Source organism: Cibotium barometz, chromosome 15, assembly GCF_041138505.1.
Source record: "Cibotium barometz isolate CiBa-2024 chromosome 15, ASM4113850v1, whole genome shotgun sequence".
Classification (NCBI taxonomy): domain Eukaryota; kingdom Viridiplantae; phylum Streptophyta; class Polypodiopsida; order Cyatheales; family Cibotiaceae; genus Cibotium; species Cibotium barometz.
The window spans coordinates 37,706,844-37,730,293 of NC_141060.1; the positions used below are offsets into that span (position 1 = coordinate 37,706,844).

A 23,450-nucleotide genomic window follows, 5' to 3' on the forward strand; every position below is an offset into this window, starting at 1 on the left:
TGAAAGTGTTGTCACCACAGTCAAGATATGCTTTCTTGGTGTGGTGAGGGAATGGGGAGTACATTATTATCCTTTAGCTTAAGTTTTTAAGAATGTAAATAAAGAAAGAATTGTGGAAAAGAAGGGAAAAAAGAGAGAAGAGGTCAAGCAAGGAGATGTTTAAAAAAAAAAAAACTCAAAGAAGATTATTATTGGCCATATATCAGTTATGCTTTTCTTTTACAAAGAAGAGGCCACATATACATATTACACAATTTTTCATGGTCTTAAATAATAAAATGTCTCACAGTTTTTTCCCTTCTGACATGATGCATACATGTGTAGCCAAATTTTCCAACAAACATTTTCTTAAAACCAGCTAAAAGTTTGATTGATACAATGGAAGAGAAACAAAACATCCACATGACACTGCTGGTAAGATCAAAGAAGTCTTTATTAGAAGGCATCCACTAGAATAATGAACAAAGAGTGGAAAATATTTTTAAAAAGCTTTCATGATTTACAACCCCTAGTATTAGTTACAGATAAACTCCATGTCCATATCACAAAAAATGCTCACACATCATATTCATGTGATATAAAAGGTAATAATAAGTTTATTCATCTTTCCCCTGTACATGTTGGGGATTGCATAGGTAGCAGCCAAGGGTCAAACTTGTGACTTTTATGTAGACAATGGGGGGAGAGGGCCACTAAGGCAAGAGGGTGCTGACACTATTTGTGAAGTACAAGCCACACCTCCTATGCATATCTTCTAAATGAACAAAAATTTGCAATCTCTTCACTGGTTGACATTTTCCAAGTAGCTCAGCCTAAATAAGCAAAGGCCATACAAAAATTTGAAAATCATCATGGATTGAAAGGTGAAACAACTGTTACATGTGTGGCTATTGTGCAAGAAGAGTACATGGTACTACAAGAAGCTTACCAGAGTATGAAAGCATTTAACAAGAGAGTAGAAAAGTACTTTGCACGCCACAATCCAAGAAAACATAAGCAGCCTTCCCTTTCTTGATTGAGCTGGCATGCAATCCAGCTAATTTCTTTACATGCTTTGAAATTTAACTGCTTTTCAATGCGCTTGCATATACTAATAGTTTAGTCAATTTAACTTTTTCATGGATATTTCCATTAACACTAGCCTGTAATTGAACCACAAAAATAACTTCATCTTACAAGACTAGCTAATACGCATAACACATGCCATACCCAAACAAGTTGTCTTGAAATATTTCCATTACTTGTGATTGTGCATTTCAAAATATAGAGCGATAGAATTGCATGCGACTTCAATTGTATTTATTTACATGCCAGTTCAATTGTGACCTGGCTTACAAGCACTTTTCAATGGAAATACACAATCTGTCCTGGCTTAGGAGATATACAAGATATTTGACAGCAATTGCAGGTGTAAGTCAACCTCCCTTCTCAATGTCAGTATCTGCAAAATCATGAAGTATGCACTTGGCCTTGATCAAAGATTCTGTTCAAAATAGCTGCAAGCCTCACACCACCTTGTGCGAGACGCATCTGAACAATAGGCATCCTTGTGAGAAAGTAATCATCTGCCAGCAAACCCACATGGATTAACACTTAAAATCTCACCTTTTCAAGTTGAAATTAGGTGGGCACTGAGTCAAGTGAGCGAGCATACGTGTGCGTGGGCGGGTGCACACACACGCGCGCGCGCGCACACACACATTATATTATCATCTTTTAAAGTAAAATACGGCCTAAGAGACCCTAAAGTGTCTACATAATCCTTTGAATTTCAGATATTAAGCTATGAAACTCATGGCAGGTGGGCAAGCGTATGTACACACACACACACACACACACACACACACACACACACAGTCTTTTTTAAGTGTGCAAAAAGATTATGTACCTGCCAAATATGATCCAGGAGTTGCGTTTCTGTATGCCCAGGTGCATGCTGCCTTGATACTTTCTGCTGCATAGCTGTGTAAAGAAGCAAACAAAAGTCGACATCAATAAGCAGACATGCACTCCAAACCATTGCAAAATGTAATGATACAAATCACAAACAAACCATGTTATAATATTTTTTCCTTGCGGATTTTATCTAAATGTTAAGTGCTTTCTAGACATTGAGGCTTTTTGTATTTGTTTCATTTCTGCTAAACGTTTGTTTGAATTTTAGATTAGTGCTCATCAATAGCCATGCACTGAAAAGGTAATAAACTGCATGATAAGGTTACTTACATATCCGGACATGCAAAATTGCCACTAGTGCAACTCGCCCACTTGGAAATTTCAGGGTTCCATTTGCCCTCCTGAATTGAAAAAAAAACAAACAAACAAAACACCATATAAACATTTTTTTAATCAATAGCAACAAGAAATTAATCCATTAATTAAGCTACTCAATGAGACAAATTCTGCATTTATTACATTGCACAGTACCCTTACTAAACAATGCCACACTCCTGAAGCTCACCGTGATGTTCTTGCTGAGGTCCTCCACCAGATTTTCGGTCGAGGATTCATAAAATCTTCTGTTGGCTGTTGCAATAATTTCATCATCCCATATCTGACATAATTTTTCAAGAAAATTAGGAGCATTTTTTTCTACATAAATTAAAAACTTTATCTAAACTGTAATCTTTCAATCATAGAATAAGTCGTCCATGTAATAAAAAAGAAGGGGGTAAAGAAAACCAAAACTTACATGATGAAGATTCAGCACATGCTGGTACCAGTGAACTTTTATGGAGTTCCCACCTAGATCCGAAGTGAAACCTACATGCAAAGGCTGACCAGAAAAGAAAACGAAGTAATGTCAATCGTAATATCAAATGCTAATCTTAACAACTATGCACAAACTTAATTTCAGAATGCAAAACCCAAAGAGTCTCTCTCTCTCTCTCTCTCTCTCTCTCTCTCTCTCTCTCTCTCTCACACACACACACACACACAGTTCATTACATCAAGGAAAGGGATAGATTACACCACAGACTTTTTTTTTTAGTGAAACCATTGTCTCATTAAGAAAGAAAGAAATATACATTCATAGCTGTCCCAAATCGGGGCAGCTACTACTCAGTTCACACACAGTGGGAAAACACTTCTAATTGCTGGAAGGAAAGGCCCCCGATTTCATGAGGGCTCTCTGGAAATAAAGAAACATCCGGACAGAATCTCCAGAGAAGAGCAACTGATTCTGAGCATGGTAGATACTCCGCAATGCTCAGAATCTAATCCAGTCAAGGAAGTCTAGTAATACCAGTCTAGTAATACCTGATGAACTGATGATGTATCCCAGGTACAGGATTTCCAGTACTCCAAACTCACTTCTCTTGGCATTGATAAACAACTCATTGTTCTGCAAGAGTTGCAAAACTTGTGCCACATCTCGCTCATGTTGCTTTGTAGTCCCTGAGAAGATAATAATGTCATCTAGGAAGATGAAGATGCATTTGCCAATAAGATTGCGAAAAACCCGAGACATCTTGTTGAACGCCACTGGTGCGTTAGTGAGTCCAAAGGGCATCACCACAAATTCATAGTGGCCGCGCTCGGTCCTGAAGGCGGTTTTTGGAATGTCAGCCTCAAAGATCCAAACCTGATGGTAGCCACTCTTAAGATCTATCTTAGAGAAAATTTTAGCACCATTGAGTCGTTCTAGTATGTACTCTATTTTGGGCATGGAGAATCTATTCTTAACTGTTAGCTTATTTAGTGCCCTGTAATCCACACATAACCGTGCGGTCTTATCCTTCTTTTGGACAAACAAGATGGGATCAACAAATAGGAAGGTCGGAGTAAATCCAGACCGGAGTAGCTGGGATAACTACTATTCTAGCTCACTCTCCAATGCCTTACAAAGTCAGTAGGGGAACTTGTTGGAAGGCCTTGCACCAAGAACCAACTCTATGCGATGGTCCTCAGGTCTACTGGGGTAGGAGATTGGGTGGGAGGTCGTCTCCCAACATAATGTTACAGTATTGCGACAAAAGACCATGTTGGTGTTGGACTCACACACTCACACAGACAAACCTGCACATTAGGGTTAGAGGTGCAGGATAGAGAAGCTCACACACAGAAAAAATGAGAGAGAGAGAGAGAGAGCCAAAAGTGTGGTATCCACAAAGTGCAAGTCAACCCTTGCATGTGTGCCACATCCATATAATATAGAAGTACAAAATATTATATGTAGAGTGTCCTTTCACATTTGATATCCAAGGGGAAAAACCACATGGGAAAAAGTGCCCTTGGTTAAGCCCTGTTCACACATAGCACTACCATAAGTGAGCATATGCCTACAAATCCCCCCTGTAGTGGAAGTGTGAACCTGTACAAGGTAGCAGATCACTCTCTGTATGAGAGTAAGCCCAAAGCTTTGCGGAAAGCTTCAAACTTTTCTCGAGGTAAAGCCTTTCTTATCCTGTGTAGGGCAATAAAATAAACTGATCTCCCCTGCATGTAGCCTCTCTCTGACATAGTGATAATGAATCTCAATGTGCTTGGTACGTGCATGAAATACTGGATTTCGTGCCACGGCCCTAGCACTCTGGCTATCAGTGAGAATGGTGGTGGGTATCTGCTGACACTCACGAAGATCAGCCAATAGTCTCCTCAACCATACACAATCTACTGTAGCTGTGAAGACTGCCCTGTACTCGGCCTCACAAGTAGACGTGGCAACAGTGGGTTGCTTTTTACTTAACCAAGATATGCATGAACTGCTAAGAAAAAAACAATTCCCACTGGTGGATTGCCTGGTATCATAATCACCAGCCCAATCTAAATCACTGTATGCATAAAGCTGCAAGCTGCCCCCCCGGGATAGAACAAACCAAGATCCAGGGTACCCTTAAGATAACGAAAAATGCGTTTGACTGCTTGCCAATGCTTTGTGCCTGGGCTGTGCATGAATTTGCTCAACAAAGACACCCCAAAAGATATATCTGGCCTCGTGTTACACAAGTAAGTGAGGCATCCCACTGCCTGGTTGTAAATGCCGGCCTCAAAAGGCTCTCCAATATCATGCATAGTAAGCCGCACACCTGGTTCTACCGGAGTAGAAATGGTCTTACATTCATCCATGTGAAACCTTTTTAGCAAACTTTTTATGTACTTAGTTTGCTGCATAACAATGCCATCATCTGTATGCGTAAACTGTACGCCGAGATAGTAGTGTAAAGGCACCAAATCTGACATATCATATTCAGCTTTCAAATCAGCTTTGAAATCTGAAATTTGTGCTTTGCTAGTACCTGTAATAAGCATGTCATCTACATACAAGATGACTATGAGAATATCGGCATCGGCTTTCTTCACATACAATGTGCTTTCAGCTGGACTATTCACATAACCTTGGCTGGTTAGATGAGCATGTATCTTATCATACCAAGCTCTTGGAGCTTGCTTTGACCCATACAATGCTTTGTGTAACCTGCATACTTTATGTTCCTCACCAGGAACTACAAAACCAATGGACTGATTTACATATACTTCCTCCTGTAAATCCCCATTTAAGAATGCAGTTTTGATGTCCAATTGATGCACTTTCCATCCTTTATGTGCAGCCAATGCAATCACTGATCTTATTGTGGTCATTCTCGAAGTAGGAGCAAAAGTCTCTTCATAATCTATTCCCTTTTTCTGGGAGTAGCCTTTAGCCACAAGTCTTGCTTTGTACCTGTCAATAGTACCATCAGACTTTCTTTTGACTTTGTACACCCACTTTGTTCCAATGACATGCTTGCCTTTAGGCAATTCCACAAGATCCCATGTATTGTTCTTCATGATAGAAGAAATTTCAGCTTGCATAGCTTGCAACCAATGCTCATTCTCATGTGCTTCTTCATAAGAAGAAGGCTCTTCTGAATCAAAGAGACCACCCATTGCTAATGCAAACTCCCCACGATGTATATTCAAAGCATGGCTGGAACTAGCCCTTGTGAGTGGAGCTGCAAGTTTGCTTTCTTGCAAAGTTTTCAGCAACCATCTTGGCACTGACTTGGTTGTGTCTATGGCTGTTTGCTCTTCCCTGATAAGATCTTCCACTTCTTCCATAGAAGGGGACTGAATGGCTGGCTGTTCCACATGAGGATTTTCTTGTGTAGGGGCTGGCTGATCTAAATCCCCCCTAATTGCAATGGGTAAAAGTCCTTCAAACATGTCATGTATGTCTGTATCATTGCTTTTATACACGGTGTACATGGGTTGTTCTGAATTTTCAGCAAATACCACATCTCTACTGACAAAGATCCTTCATGTAGTTGGATTATAAAGACGGTATCCTTTGCTCTCATTGCTGTAGCCCACAAAAATGTATTTCATTGCTTTGTCATCTGGCTATACCAAGCCTCAAATGGTGTTATGGCTTTCAAAGGTTTTGTTTGGACACCTGTTCAATACATGAGTTGCACACATTATAGCTTCCATCCAAAATTTGTGAGGCAACTTTTGTGCTTTCACCATGCATCTTGCCATCTCCATGAGAAATCTATTTTTCCTTTCAGCTACACCATTTTGCTGCGGTGTATAAGGCACAGTACATTGGTGTTTGATGCCCTTTTAAAGCATATAATCCTTGAATGCATTTGACATGTATTCTCCACCTCTATCTGAGCGGAGTGTTTGGACTTTACATCCACACATATTTTCAGCCATTGCTACAAAGTGTCGAAAGCATGTAAACACATCTGCTTTCGCTTTCAAGGAGTAAGCCCAAGCAAACCTGGAGTAGTCATCAATGAATGTGACGAAGTAAAGATGCCCCCCTATGGATGGTGTCCGCATTGGGCCACATACATCACTATGTATGAGCTGTAATTTACTTTCAGCTCTAACAGCTCCATCTTTGGGGAATGGTTTTCGTTGCATCTTTTCCAAAATACACCCCACATACATGTCGTGGAGACTCTCGAGGCGGCATATTATCAACCATATGATGCTTCTGCAAAAGCATCAAACTCCGAAAATTTACATGCCCAAAACGAGCATGCCATAGCTCTGCATCATGCATAGCAGGAGTGTGGGCAGCCACTGTATTTGCATCAGAAGTATGCTTGTCATAGCTGTCCAGCTTATACAAGCCCTTGTATCGTGTTCCAAAAGTGACTATTTCATAACCCTTTGATGGGTCTTTTACCAAACACTTCCCATCTTCAAATTCAACCTTTAAACCTTGGTCGTTTATGGTTGAGACGGAGACCAGATTTTTCTTTATCCTTGGAACATACAATACATTTTTCATACATATATTGGCACCATTGGCTGCAATAAGTATGACATTTCCAATTCCCTTTACTGGATATGTGGTATGATCTGTACATGATACAGTGCGGCCATTTGAAGCATAAACCAAGTGCTGAAATACATCTTTGCATGAAGTGATGTGGCTCGAAGCACCACTATCAAAATACCATGATGCATTCGTCTGTCAGATGCAATGCAAGACATATCAGTGTCTGAAGCACTTGGTGTGCCACTAGTGCATGTGACCAAAAAAGTGTACTCTTCTTGGATTACATTAGCTGATTGATGTGCTTTGTCATCAGAAGAGTCTGCTACTGCATTACCTGCTTCTTTCCTTCTCTTTTGCAATCCGCTTCCTACATTCAATGATGTAGTGTCCAGGCTTATGACAGTAGTGACATTTGCCCTTCTTTTTGGGCTTGTTTGCTGTCACATGCACTCTGCACTCAGTGCATGGTGACAAGATGGCTCATCATCAGAAGTGCAACAGTTGTACAGTTTTAGAACCCAATAGGATGATAATTGTCGTACGCCGTGACCCCATTGTACATCCTCAGTCGTCCAAGATAAGTCAGGCACGAGCTACGTAGGTCATTCCTCAACCTTAGCGGGTCAGTCAGTCAGTCAAGTCCCTTAACCCACTTGGAGAGAATCATTCATGCATGTAGAGTCAGTAGAAGCCTTAGGGTTTGCATCAGAAAGCACTCTGCATCCTGCATAATATGCATTCATATGCCTGTGCATCATTTAGAACATCCCTAAAGCCTTAGGGAATTTACTGGGATTTATCTGGTATTTTTTCCATATTTATTAGTATTTATTTAGCATTATTTGCATTATTGGGCATTTATAAATATAAACTTTATTAAATGACCAACCTCCAGTTAGTATAAATAGGCTTGCATAGGGCCTCTTTTCTCATTCAGTCTTCATTGTGCTAAGAGCTCTTCTCCTCAGCCCTTGGAGCATCCTTGCCTTCAGCCCTAGACTAATCCAGCCTTGGAGCTCATAAGCTTGCTTCTCCAGCCCCTTGAGAACCCCTTGCTTCAGTCAGCCCTAGGCGCCTGTCTTCAGCATCAAAGCAGCCCTGATTCAGCATCAAATCAGCCTTGATTCAGCATACTGTCAAGCCTCAATTCAACGCCAGCAATCAGCCCAGCAGACCTGCGTTTTTATCCAGCCGTACAGCAGCTCCTCTGCGTTTCTGTCCAGCCGTACAGCAGCCATCTGCAGCCTCAGATTACTCATGTGTTTCAGTCCAGCAGCATCTCTGTAGGTCAGCGTTTCTGTCCACATCAGTTTCCAGCCCTGAATCAACAGTTTGCAGCAGTTTCCAGCCCTGAATCCACAGTTTGCATCAGCATCCAGCCTTCTGTGCATCATCCATACATGCAGCAGTCATCTGGTGAAGGTAACACAGCATTCATAAGTGTTTTTAGCATTCTAACATAGTGTAGAACAGCCCACCTTCTTCTTCTCTCAGCCTCAGGTGTGCAGCCCTTCCTCATGCCCTTGGGAAGAGTGCATAGGCTCGAGATCAGGTCATCGAGGTGTTTCTACAGCAGTGTACAGATCAGCCACTCTCCGACCCTCCGAGATCTTGCGTTTGGCTTATCTACAGTCCACAGTCATTCTCTCTAAAGAAATAAAGCAAATACTATCTCGTTATCGGGATAGGGGGCCCTTCAGTGGGTAATTCGGGACCCAATCTGGTGTACAGTTCTCATATCTCTCTCTCTCATCTCTTTAAAGTTTGAAGTATTGAAATGGATTGCTAAACTCACGAAACTCAGGATACAGAAGACGGTGTGAGCATTTGTGTAACAGGATCTCCCAATACAAAGACTTCCGCTGCATATCACATTGGTATCAGATTCAGATAGTCCACACACACCGTATCCTAGCGTGGGGGCATCCGTGGATGGTAAGATTGCGTTCCGGCACGACCACCGACTTCAGCATCATGTCTACAGGAGAGAGTACTCATCAGCCGGAAGACATCTCCCCCGAAAGAGACCTCGTTCTTCCGCCTACAGCAGACACCATAGCTCTTCTTAGAGCTCAGAACCAGCTGCTCATGGAGCGTCTCCAACTCTTGGAGGCAGCAGCAGCACGTCCTTCTACACCTCCAGCAGCACCCGACTACATCTCCCTCTTCTTTCAGATGGAACAACAAAGGAGAGAGGACGAGGCCCGAAGGAAAAGAGAAAAAGAAGAAAGACGGGACTATGAGGAAGCCCAACGCAGGATTGACGAAGACCAGCGTCAGGCTAAACTCGCCGCTCGGGAACACCAACGTGAGCTTGATTGAGAACGTATGTTACTCGAACACCAACGGGAAAAGGAGGCCATACACTTGAGGTATCAGCAGCTCTCCTCAGTCTCCCTAGTCATAGGTGTCACTAGCCAGCAGCCCGCAGCAGCATCAACCACCATCATTCGCAGTCAACCAAATTTCAGTAAGTATGATGGTAAGTGTGATCATTCATCAGTTAATCGATTTATTCATCAGTTTAATGCTCATTTTCCTTTAGCTAGGATCATAGACCCACAAGACAAAGTCCACTTAGCGGCTCCCCATCTCACTGGTGAGGCAGTCACTTGGTGGCAGCATTGGTCTAGTATTCATACAGACCAGGCCACAGGTGTCACAGCCTTTGACTGGGACATCTTTGTCCATGACCTGAAGACCAGATTTCTCCCGTCCCAGTACATGACCGGTCTGAAAGACGAGTTCTATGAACTCAGACAGAACGGATCCCCAGTGCTTCAGTTTTCCGGTAAGGTTATTACTTTAGCACATCAGTTAGGGTTATCTGAGCAGGCTAAGATGGAGCAATTCATTCGTGGATTGGACTAACATTCGGTTCACAGTTCGTAACTTTGAACCAAGTACATATGACCGGGCCTTGACTCTCGCTCAGAATGAAGAAATGAAGATGAACGGAGGCAAGCCCAAGCAGTCATCTCAGTCTAGTACCAAACCCCAACAGGGGAAGGGTAATTCGTCTTCTAAAGACACTAAGACAGACAACAGTCCTAGCTCTAGTTCAGGGGGTAAGGAATCCAAGCCTAAGAAGACCCCTGAGGAAAAGGCTCAAGCAGGCATCACTGGAGGCTATCTTCCTCCAGAGCAGCAAAGACAGTATCAGTCAGAAAACAGATGTTTTTTCTGTCATACCATTGGGCATGGTAAGAAGGATTGTCCAAAAAGACAAGCGGAGCAAGCCTCCAAAGAGCCTTCTGCCACAAGTGTGGACGCCCGATGACCGGCCAAGAGCCTATAAAAGGGTAGCCAAGGTTACTCATTAGTTCATATAGAGTCCCTCCAGACCTGCCTGCTACCACCAATGCGGTTCAGATCTTACCTTCTATGCATTCCATGCCATCCGTGGTACTTGATGCTAAGCAGGAGGGTGAGGCAACAACCACACAGAAAAGCCTCATCCGAGCTTATGGCTCTGCCAAGGGCCAACAGTTCATAATCCTTTTTGACATGGGCAGTTCTGAGGATGCCATCTCTCCCCAGTTGGCTACCAACATGAGCTGTACCTTAGTGTCCTATCATTTGGAGGTAGACGGGTTTACACCTGGTCTCCGCACCCACATCTCTCAGAAGGCACAACAGTTTTCTTTTCAAGTTCAAAAGGCCTCATTCCAGCGAGATTTCATTCTCTCTCCACTTTTGGGATGTGACATGATCTTAGGAATCCAGTGGTTTCGTCAGTATGAACCTATTCCCAATTGGGGACAGGACACCTTTATTATCTCTAAAGGTTTTCCTGAGCCTGTCATGATTCGGGGGGATAGGAGCATTCTTGGCGTTCCTATGATTTCTCATCTCCAAGCCCGACGAGCTATATGCAAGGGAGCAGAAGGAGCATTAATTTATGCTCAGACAGCTTCTATCTCATCAATAACCGCTGTCTCATCATCTTCAGTCTCTCAGTTAGCAGATCTCCTTTCTCATTCAGACATTTTTAAGGATGATCTCCTACCCCGTATCCCACAGTTAGCAGAACCTCCTAGCAAGTTTCCCTCTTGTCTTTCCAAGACTTTCAAGGGCAAGCTAGAACAGTAGTCAGTTCTCAAACATTTGAAACATGTTCCTTATGGACACATTTTCACAGTCACCACAGACCACCAAGCACTTAAGTGGCTCTCGACGATGCCAAGTGCCCAGTGGAGTGCTCAGCACACTAGACAGGGTCAGCTCTTTCACCAGGTTGGAGGAATGATCAAGTACATCCCTGGTCAACATAACCCAGTAGCAGATGTTCTTAGTAGAAAGACCAGCATCCCGACCAGTCAGGAGTCTACCATTCTCAACATCTCTGGAAAAGACTTAGAAGATCAGTATGTTGATTCCGCACAGTTTGGTACTGAACCCAGGTTGGCCCTCAATTTTGAGCCTGGCCATCATTCAGTTCACAGACAAGCATGTAAGTTTAGACGAGATATCCACTTCAAGGAAGGGGATTGGGTCTCTCAGTGAATCATGAAACAAAGATTGAAACAAGTGGGCAAACATTATCCCAAGCTTTTCATTCCATAGTTTTGGCCCTTTTCCAATAGTCAAAAAGTTAAGTGATGTCTCCATGAAGTTAAAATTGCCTACCAGTTGAACAATGCATGATGTTTTCCATGTTTCTTGGCTAAAACCATATGTTGGTCCAGAAGTGTTTGATGTTTCAGATGAATAGCAGCCAGACGTGGTAGACGAGGCAGAAGTGATTGAGCCTGAGCAGATCCTTCTTCATCGATGGAAGCATGGTTCCGGTCGACGGATTCGTCAGTTCTATACGAAATTCCGAGATCGAGGCACCCACGAAGCCGTATGGCTCGACGAGGAGTTCTTCCAGGAGTACCCCCGATTATTGGCGGACTACTTGGAAGCCATGAACCTGCCGCCAAGCTAATTAGGAGGGAATGTCACATGCACTCTGCACTCAGTGCATGGTGACAAGATGGCTCATCATCAGAAGTGCAACAGTTGTACAGTTTTAGAACCCAATAGGATGATAATTGTCGTACGCCGTGACCCCATTGTACATCCTCAGTCGTCCAGGATAAGTCAGGCACGAGCTACGTAGGTCATTCCTCAACCTTAGCGGGTCAGTCAGTCAGTCAAGTCCCTTAACCCACTTGGAGAGAATCATTCATGCATGTAGAGTCAGTAGAAGCCTTAGGGTTTGCATCAGAAAGCACTCTGCATCCTGCATAATATGCATTCATATGCCTGTGCATCATTTAGAACATCCCTAAAGCCTTAGGGAATTTACTGGGATTTATCTGGTATTTTTTCCATATTTATTAGTATTTATTTAGCATTATTTGCATTATTGGGCATTTATAAATATAAACTTTATTAAATGACCAACCTCCAGTTAGTATAAATAGGCTTGCATAGGGCCTCTTTTCTCATTCAGTCTTCATTGTGCTAAGAGATCTTCTCCTCAGCCCTTGGAGCATCCTTGCCTTTAGCCCTAGACTAATCCAGCCTTGGAGCTCATAAGCTTGCTTCTCCAGCCCCTTGAGAACCCCTTGCTTCAGTCAGCCCTAGGCGCCTGTCTTCAGCATCAAAGCAGCCCTGATTCAGCATCAAATCAGCCTTGATTCAGCATACTGTCAAGCCTCAATTCAACGCCAGCAATCAGCCCAGCAGACCTGCGTTTTTATCCAGCCGTACAGCAGCTCCTCTGCGTTTCTGTCCAGCCGTACAGCAGCCATCTGCAGCCTCAGATTACTCATGCATTTCAGTCCAGCAGCATCTCTGTAGGTCAGCGTTTCTGTCCACAGCAGTTTCCAGCCCTGAATCAACAGTTTGCAGCAGTTTCCAGCCCTGAATCCACAGTTTGCATCAGCATCCAGCCTTCTGTGCATCATCCATACATGCAGCAGTCATCTGGTGAAGGTAATGTGCAGCCCTTCCTCATGCCCTTGGGAAGAGTGCATAGGCTCGAGATCACGTCATCAAGGTGTTTCTACAGCAGTGTACAGATCAGCCACTCTCCGATCCTCCGAGATCTTGCGTTTGGCTTATCTACAATCCACAATCATTCTCTCTAAAGAAATAAAGAAAATACTATCTCGTTATCGGGATAGGGGGCCCTTCAGTGGGTAATTCGGGACCCAATCTGGTGTACAGTTCTCATATCTCTCTCTCTCATCTCTTTAAAGTTTGAAGTATTGAAATGGATTGCTAAACTCACGAAACTCAGGATACAGAAGACGGTGTGAGCATTTGTGTGACAGGATCTCCCAATACAAAGACTTCCGTTGCATATCACATTTGCATCCCCTTTGTCAGACTTTTCACCACCAGAAGAGGACTGTCCATGACCAGCCTTGCTAGACTATTGTCCCCCATGCTTAAAGCTCTTTGCTTTACCCTTATCCTTGGCTATAAATGCCTTGTCTCCACCACGGTTGCTTGATAAGTTTGCTCTTGTTTGCTCTTCTTGCAAGAGTAAACCCACCAGCTCTTCAAAAGTGACGGGATCACCACCTCCTCTCATTGAGAGGTTGAGAGAGGTGTGAAAGCCCAAGTAGGAAGGTGGTAAAGAATGAAGAGTGTTGGTGACCATCTGTCTGTCTAGGATAACCTCATCAATGTTGAGCAATTGTTCCTGCCAATCTTTCACTTTGGTGAGATGATCTCCCATGGAGTCACCCTCATCCATAGAAAGAAGATCCAATTGCCTCTTCAAGTAGGCAACTCTTGCCTCGTTGTGTACCTGATACATTGCTTCCAATGTGTCCCATGCAAGCTTCGATGTCTTGCAAGAACGAATGTGCGGAATAATAGTCCTTTTCACTGAAAGGGCTATCAATGACATGGCCTGTGCATCTCTAGAGTCCCATCTCTTCTGCTCTTATGTGGGAGCAGGTTCTACATCAGGAGCTCTTTGAGCACCTCCCCTTTGAGGCGTGGCTGGCTGTATGGTAAGTGGGCGTGTGTCATCACCACACACGATGCCCGAAAGCCCTTTGGCTACCAGCAAATTACGGATCATGAAACTCCACAGGGAGTAGTTAGATCCATCCAACTTGTCCTCCTGGGTGAGCACACCAAATACATCTGTAGCATTCTGTGCCATGTCAACAAAATATACCTGCAAGCAAACCAAGCACCAATGTGCACTGCCAGGCAACCAAATGTCCTGTGCAAATGTATGCCTACAAACCAAAGCAAGTGTAAACCTACACCAAATTGTCCAATTACACACAATGTGTATACATACGTGACAAATCACAGCTGTAATGCCCAATTACATGCTCCAATCAGAAAAGCCCCAATTTTTATGCACTCCAATTGCTCCAATGTGCATTTAATTGGCCAATTTTCACAAAAGCCCCAATTTTTTGCAACTGAAATAGGCTCAATTTGCTGATTTTGACCTCAATGTTGAAAACCCCCAAATTCCAAACCAAACAAAGTGAATGGCACCACCTGCAAATTTTCTAGCAGAGGACAACTTCTGGCAAATCCCCAGAATTTTGTTTGAATCTGACCTGCCCTGAAATGGCTGCAAAATTTGTATTTGTGTTTGAACAAAAATGTGTACAGAGAATACCTTTAGGCAAGGGCAGCACGTGTCAAGCAGGTGGTAGGCGGGGAGCAAACAGGCGCAAATGTTGACGGGCCAGCAACGAGGCGCAAGCGTTAGGCGAGGAGCACACAGGCGCATATGTTGACGGGCCAGTAGGGAGGCGCAACCGTTGGAGGGAGCTGCCGGAGCTGGAGAGTCGACGAGGAGGAGCACATGGGGTCCTCGTACGCGGCAGAGCAAACGGTCCAGGCGGAGGCGGTAGGCGCAAGGCGAGCACGGAGGTCGCAGGCAAGCTGCCGGGAGGCTGGAACGAGCTTGAGTCGTCGGCCTGGGCACGTGCGGAGCTCGGAGCAACGACGGCGTGGCTATTGCCGGCCGGAATGGAGCAGCGAGACGGACGGCGGCGGTCGGAACAGAGCAGCGCCGGAGGCGGGCGGATGGGAGGCGGCGGTTCTGGGCGCACTAGCGCCGCCGGTTGGAGACGGAGGTGCCGCCCGCGGGCTGAGCAGCGGTGGTGGGCTCCCCACTAGTGCTGCCGGTTTCTGGTGGCCGGAAGGGGCAGCGACGGAACCGTCGGACGGAAGCGCCGGCGATGGAATTTCGCAGGGAATTCTGCAGGCGTTGCTGCAAGTTTTCTTCCAGGGGCAGAATTCCAGGGCCAGCTCTCTGCTTTGATACCAATTGTTGGTGTTGGACTCACACACTCACACAAACAAACCTGCACATTAGGGTTAGGTGCAGGATAGAGAAGCTCACACACAGAAAATGAGAGAGAGAGAGAGAGAGAGAGAGAGAGAGAGAGAGAGAGAGAGAGCCAAAAGCGTGGTATCCACAAAGTGCAAGTCAACCCTTGTATAATATAGAAGTACAAAATATTATATGTAAAGTGTCCTTTCACATTTGATATCCAAGGGGAAAAACCACATGGGAAAAAGTGCCCTTGGTTAAGCCACGTTCACACATAGCACTACCATAAGTGAGCATATGCCTACAGACCATACATCCTCTCCTCCACTATGGGTGCTCTCTGACTGCATTATACTGAGAGCGGACATATAGCAACACATACTCTGCTTCTTTTCTTATGGCTCGTTGGGCCTGAAAAATGGGAAATGAGTGGTATTCCAAGAATGCTCCAATCCTCGCGAATCATGATGGGCTCAGGAAAACCTTCAACAATGGTGAAAGTGTCCTGCCTACAATCAAGAATGGGTGCAAACTGTCTAAACCACTGGATCCCGAGAATCATGTCACATCCTAAAAGAGAGGAAACAATGCAATCCTGCTGGAATTTTGCCCGCTAAAGCTGAAACTCAAACTGCTGAGCTTTCTGAGAGGTGTGTACGTAGACCAGGTGTAAACCTGTCCACATCTAGATGGTAAGGAACCAACGTACAACTCATTTGTTTTGCCAACTGCGGAGAGATGGCGTCCTCAGAACTGCCCATGTCAAAGAGGACAATGAACTATTGTACCCTTGTACTTCCATAGGCACGGATAGGAGCCTTTTTCTGTCCCTCAGTCTCACCCTCTTGCTTATCATCAAATACCATTGGTAGTACTGAATTCAAACGGGAAATAGCTGAACGACATTAGAGGCAGATGATCGAGGAGTGGATGGGGATGCTATAGTCGCTATTGTAGTACATTGCACCTGCTTGGGCTTACCTCCATTCAGCATGACTTTCTGATTCTGAGTGAAGGTCAGTGCCCGTGCATAAGTCTAAGGCTCAAAATTCTTAACTAGGTGCCTAATGTTTGTGATGTGTGTTTAAACCTCTAATGAACTGCTTTAGCTTATCTTCTTCCGATATACCTAACTGCTGGGCCATGGTAATGACCTTGTTGGAATAGGTCAACCCTGAGTGAGTTTGTAAAAACTCGCCCTCAAGATTGGTCATATACTGCAAACAAGCCTTGAGGTTAGCCACAAAAGTAGCCCAAGTGGCCTATGAGAGGTTCTGTGTTGTGAAGTTGTGACCAATGTTGCTACCAAGTAACAGCTTCCCAAGTGAGTTGGGATGTTGCCACATGGATTTTGTCTTGTGGATCTGTAATTTTAGCTAAATGGAAAGTGTGCTTCAAATAGATGACTGAACTGAGTAACAACAACATGATCACACTTACCATCATACTTACTAGAATTTGGAGAAAGCATAATCACACTTACCATCATACTTACTAAAATTGGGAGAGGTTTGTATGACAATGGTGGTAGGAGCGGTGGAGGACAAGGTATTCTGAGCTATCTTGGGGAGGGATGCTAGAATCGAATTTGTGCCATCATCTGTTCCCAGTGGAGTCTTTGTTGAAACTCTCGGTCGGTGGCTTCTCGACAGCGCTCGTCTTCCTCATACTTGCATGTGGCTTCCTTATCCCTTTGTTCCTCCGCACGTCTCTGTTCTTCTTTATAGTTTTCTTCTTGCTTCTTCACGTCTTTTCTTCTTCGTTTCTCCAGATCGAAGAACATTTGTGCCATATATGACAGGCCGCCTTTGGGCTTCTGTTTTTCTGCGGCAAGCTGCATCTTCAATGAATTTATTTGCTCCATCATTATTCTCAAGAGCTCTTCTATGCTTGGTGGAAGCATACTTTCTTTTGGTGTGTCGCTTTGGAAGCTTTGTGCCTCCATAACTTCTTGTTGGTTTTCTTCTTGATGTGATGTCTCTCCCGACATGATGGAGGCCCAGGTGTTTTTTCCTAACCGCAGTTTTACCATCCACCGGATGCTTTCACTTCTTTAGGTAGTTGACTCGGGTCACCAACCTGATGCTCTAATACCAATGTTACATGCATTGAGGTTGATTGTGGTAACGCACAACAAGGCCTTCTTTATACCTTTATGTGGTGAGATCTTTAGCATCCAATTCACAGAGTAGACAGAGAGAAGAGAGAAGTAGATGATAGTATTGGTTCCCAATCACCCACTAAAAAGCCCCCCCCCCCCTCCCCGCCGGCGGCTGAATATGCTGAAGAGGAGCTTCAATATTTGCCTGGAGGTTGTGGACTGATTTACTGCTGAATGCTTTGCTGAATACTGAATAATGAATGAGGGAATGAGGTGCGTGCTTTTATATGGTCCACGCTGCTGGTCGGATCATACGAGATGCTGCCGGCCTGTTTTAATGGACAAAATATGCTGTTTTTACAGCATTAAATGCTGTGCTTATTAGATGTTATTGTCCCTAGGCCTGGCCGACTCACTGCCACCTGGCTGACCTGCTGTTGCCTCCTTCCATGCTGGCCGACTGGTGCTCTAGGGCTTCCATGGCTGGCTGACTGTAGGTAGGGGCAGGTGTAGGCAGCCGACTGGCTACCAATGCCCCTCCAAGGCCTTGATGTTGCCCTTATGGGCTGCCATGCTTATGAACTGGCCTTTGGCTATCCCATAGAGCAACTAATGCATCTATATGCTTGCTCATGTATGACCTCGACTATGGCTGACTTCTGCATGATTTATTTGATGAATTCTCCAAGTGGGTTAAGAGGATTGACTCAAGACTGAATTCTATGGCTCGGAGACTGACCTATGTAGCTTGTGCTTGATTGTCCCTATACTGAACGCTCACAATGGGGTCACAGCGTACGACAAATATTCCTAGAAAAAAAGGTATTACTTCTGTACAAATGTTTGCACTGATGATGATGCCAGTGTCATTGTGTGCCCCAATGTAGGGTGCATGTGACAATGCTAGAGGTGATTTGCATGATCCTCAATCCATGGAGGTGGTAAGAGTAACCTATAAGCCTTGACTGCAGACAAATTAGCAAAAGGTATAGGAGTATATCCTGGAAGTTGCCGATCAAAACACCAATCTTGAAGTCTCTGTGTTTTCTCAAGCATTGGGACTGGCTAAAAGGACTGCATCATTTTGAAATGACTCTCCATATCGGCCTATGATGCATCCCCAAGTTGCATTGTTTGACTGCGCTTGGAAAAGCAAGGACCATCCACAACATCACACATGTGACGAATTCCCAATGTTGAGAGATTGTACGCCTTTCATGGTTGAGACAAAGAAAGCGGTGGATCAAATACCTTGCTCCAATGAATACTTTGCATTAGTAGTGAGTTTCCCAGATTTGGAGGCCTATCGTACCATTGTAAATGACGCAATATAGCTTGCCAATCTCGAACGAGAGCAATCAACTATGGAGATCCTTGGATACGACCATGGAAATGCCCAATGATCATCATAATCGATGTTCCAATGTCCATATGCATCCGTTTGCATGTTTAGTGCACAGAGCTCCCAGCATGCGTGCCCATGGCTTGACTTGCTCTATAAATGCAAGTAGAAGAGTTGCCAGTATATGATAGTGACTATTAAGCACATTCAGCCCACCATATAAGTTCTTGCCTTAACAAACGTAACCCTTTTCTATTTGCTTTGGTTTTCCATAGGCATTCCATTGCTTGTCAATTCGTTTACTCGACCAAGGTAGGAACAGAAGATAGAACTAGACATATGTGACAATTATCGACTGTACTATACACAATTGTACATATAGAGGCCATGGAGATAATTTTCAATATTCTATTTTGGAGTGCAATTTAGCCATCACTCATTGAGTTTCATTTTTCAAGGACAACTCCCAACCAATGGAGGGCATGTAGATAGTGCAATTTAGCCATCACTCATTGAGTTTCATCTTTCCAAGGACAACTCCCAACCAATGGAGGGCATGTAGATAATTTCCAGTATTCTATTTTGGAGTGCAATTTAGCCATCACCCATTGAGTTTCATCTTTCAAGAACAACTCCCAACCAATGGGATAACCAAGATGCCTAACTATCTCTTTGGATGGGAGGATCTCACTTGGCCACAAAAGCTGATGCCAATCATAATCGTGAGTCGCAATGACATACAATAGTGCACTAAGTGGACAACCCTACCGAACAGATTTCCCAAGATACCATGAAGCCGAGAGTTCTCCACCCAAGCAAGCCATAGCGGTAAATGATCAGAGAGGCGCAATGTATGATCAATCCATATCTTACATGTGTATGCATCATATTGAGCGGTATTTAGAAGGTACCATCTATCCAAACATGCCCAGTAGTGCAAAACATCATTATGATGAAAAGTATAACCCTTTGAAAGTGGCATGAGCTATGTCCACAAATCACATGCATCCTAAGAAGTCATTGTCTACATCCAATCTTGCCTTTCAAAGGACATCATACGAGAGCGGTGAAAAGTGTTATCGTGAAAGTTGGGCGAGTTATTGAAATCCCCTGTAATGAAAGCATTTGAAATCCATGGGTATGATGTGCGTAAGGAGCGTCACATCTCAGCTTTATATGCCAAAGTTTGTGATGCATAAACACACACACACACACATGCACACGGACGGACCTGCACGCACACCGCGCGTGCGCGTGCCCATGCATGTGATCTTTTCCCTTCATGAGAAGAACTTTTGTGTCATTACTTGAGCACCAATCCTGTGTATCAAGCTTTGTAGCAAAGGGGTGTCTACCTGATGGATGTCTCCAACAATGTGAGCGAGAAATAAAAGCGCTTCAGTCAAATTATCTGAAAAATCAAAAACGAAAAGAGGGGAGTAAAGTGAAGCCTATCCACAGAAAAAAACACTGGTAGACTAACTTTTTCTATTTTTTTAAAAAGCTTTCCTAATCCACACACACACCCGCATGCGGACCCGAGATGACGCCCAAGAATGCGCAGCGATGGAGATTTGAATCGAGCACCTCCGTCTTTGCGAGTCATTGGCAGACTAGCTTAAACCAGACTTGTAGCACAAAACAAATAAAATTGCTAAGAAGATTTTCATGTACATACATTGTTGAGAGTTTGAAAAATATGTAGCCAGTTGAGAGGTGTAATTGTTGATTGCACCTGCAGCACACCTGCCTGGAATATCGCTTGAGTCATGGCAATCACCTGCATCAACGAGAGAGAGTAGTCACATCTTACACATGTACTTGTACTGATACCCATGTAAAAGTGTAAAATTGCGAAGGTGTATCTATTAGTCACATGGAAGGATATGTTAAAGAAAGTGCTACATACAACATATGTACATACACATGCATATAAGTCTGTGATGTATGGAGAAGGGCGCGCACACAAAAAAAACACACAATGCAATTTAAAGCAGACAAGTGTGTGCAAAACTGAAAAGAAGTAGCCACTTCCTTACATTGACTTAAGAAAAAACATGTACTTACGATCATAGTTGTAATTGCAGAAGAAATCTGGTGTGTCAATGTAATGCAGGGGACCACTCCACCTGTACCTCCGACGCATCTCGTCAGGCCATGAGCAAAGGCTCGCAAGGTTTCCCTCTGCATGCTTCGGGAGCAAATCCTGCACTGCATCCTGGGTAGCTTGGTTGAAGAGATTCTGCAAACATGCAAAAATTATCACGATTTAGCCAACGTATGGGCTGATGTAAATGATTTGCTTTACCCATCTCATCCTTGCACATCCTAACATACATACATGCATATGTACGTACGTACATACCTACCACAAAATCAGAATTTTTATGAAATACAAACTTCCAAGTCCCAGAACAATATATGGCAGAGCTAAAACAAAAATCAAGCCCCTTTTCCCATCTCATCCTGATTCCTATCCACTTATGTATGTGTGTAAATGTAAAGGGAGGAATGATATTGTATAATGTATACATACACACATACATACATACCTTGCATGCTATAGATACAGATACAATAAACAGGGGCACACACAATGCACATACATACACATGCATATAGATTGTGACGCATCAAGAAGGGTATTATGCATGGGTATGTGTACAACATGCATACATACATATACATAATATAAATACATGTGAGATAGATGGAGGACATCTGCAACACGTCTGCTGTATGGAGATCAATACACAACCACATACACAGAGACTCAAATGAGAAATAGAGAAGGAACGGGCATACACACATACATAAGAATTTGCCATGTAGACATATACACACAGAAACAAAGATGCATATATTGTATACATGTAACTGCGTGCGTGCGTGCGCGTGCGCGTGTGTGTGTGTGTTCTCGTATAAATACATAAATCGGCACAAAAATGTATGTATGCAAGCATGTATCGATAAAGCCCTTTTGCAGCCCTTGCCATAGAACGTCCCAAAATCTGGCGACCCTTTGGTGAATTAAACTTTCTCTAAAATGAGGAAATCTGCAATTTTCTTGATTAATTCTTCTTAATTGGTAATTTGACCTGTAATGCGTTGCGTTTGCCTCACCATTAAAAGATAAAACCTCAATCCGTTGAGAATTTTTCCCTAATGAAGCGTAAAACACAGAAAGAAACTTTGACCTAGTTTTGCCCTAATAAAACTTAGAAGACAAAAGGGGTACCTGGGCAAGCAAGCAGGTGGCGTAGTGTCCTTCGACGCCCCAGGCCAGGGATGGGGAAGGGCAGTGCAGGAGGAAAGCAAAAGCAAGCGAGGAAAGCAGAAGCAGTAGGGACAAGAAGGTAGCCATGCTTTTGCTCGCCGAAGCTTGAGTGAGCAACCCAGTGTATATGTATAGGATTATGAATATTTATTATTATTCATTCTTTTGGAAATTGGGAAGAAGAATTTCTACAATAAGGGGCCTCTTTAAAAAATGCCAAATCGAGGTGGGGTAAGGGCTCTTGCCGTACATCGCGACATCCCGGGTTCAATATCCGTCCCCTTCTCCCGCATGCCGGTCCATCAATTCCGTCGCTAAAATAACCCTCACAATACAAAAAAAAAGCCAAATCTTTTTAAAAAAAGTAATTTTTGAACATTAGTTACTAACCTACTATCGGGAAATCATTTTGTCTAAAAATCTATCATTGTTGCATATACAAAACCTTAGGGTCAAAGGAGAACGCTCACATTGAAACTAGCCTTTACCAGCCCCGAAAAAAAAGTGTCTACATTGTTGTCTTGTCTTGAGTATAAAGTACTACAAGTGTGGGGCAAATCCAATGTACACTTCAAATGCCAATGTGACTCCAATTCTAGCAACACCCCCCCCCCATAAATAGACATGTCACCTCACTCAAACCTTATTTATCACATTATAGTTCCTTTACTTACACTCAAGCCTTACTTCGTATCTACTAGTGGCAACAACTAGACTAGCAAAGATTTGACATTCTAGGAGCAAATGTTGCAGAAGCATGCTTTCATAAGAGGGAAAGAACTTTGACACTATGTCAAATGTATCCTTATGAAGCAAATGCTATTTATATTATGGCAAGACAATGCCACTATACTGCTTAGTATGGGAGGTGTCAAGTTGGTGCTCCATATGCTGCCTTCTATTTTTTAATGTGTGCATGAAAATGACATTCTTCTCATCTTTGTAAAAGTATTAAAGCTATTAATCAATAAAAGTAAGAAATGATGTAAAGTATGAGAAAAGAATGTTACATAAGAGAATGAGTCATGAGAGTTACATTTTAGGTTTGTAGGTGACCTCTAAGGTTCACACTCTTGGGCGGCCAAAGTCAAAGCGGCCAAAGTCAAAAGTCTAGTCCTCTGGCTCATTTGGCCACTCTAGCTAGTGTAAACACCTATTCTAAAGCTAGTGCTCTCAACCTAGGATCCCGTGGTGTGCCTTCGTGAGATGTATAATACACGGTTTTCCTGTGAATTCCGGCCATTCTATCACTTCTGGCCC

General features: G+C 43.5%; 1 protein-coding gene across 1 annotated transcript; it reads right to left on the reverse strand.

The window, feature by feature from the left end:
- Positions 1–1,206: 1,206 nt before the first annotated feature.
- Positions 1,207–22,310, reverse strand: LOC147631264 (endonuclease 2-like). Its single transcript, XM_086809611.1, has 9 exons — positions 22,152–22,310; positions 20,981–21,155; positions 20,592–20,693; positions 20,269–20,324; positions 2,693–2,776; positions 2,462–2,554; positions 2,227–2,297; positions 1,889–1,962; positions 1,207–1,565 (listed from the first exon to the last, which is right to left on the reverse strand). Exons 1-9 carry the CDS (start codon positions 22,275–22,277, stop codon positions 1,450–1,452), a joined length of 897 nt encoding a protein of 298 aa, XP_086665737.1. The 5' UTR covers positions 22,278–22,310; the 3' UTR covers positions 1,207–1,449.
- Positions 22,311–23,450: the final 1,140 nt, after the last annotated feature.

Bases quoted from the DNA above. Each gene is read 5' to 3' on its own strand.
- LOC147631264 (XM_086809611.1), bottom strand. From the start codon at position 22,277: ATGGCTACCTTCTTGTCCCTACTGCTTCTGCTTTCCTCGCTTGCTTTT. The intron at 21,156-22,151 runs GTACCCCTTTTG...GCATGTTTGCAG, and splicing joins CCACCTGCTTGCTTGCCCAG to AATCTCTTCAACCAAGCTAC. The intron at 20,694-20,980 runs GTAAGTACATGT...TCGTTGATGCAG, and splicing joins CTGCAATTACAACTATGATC to GTGATTGCCATGACTCAAGC.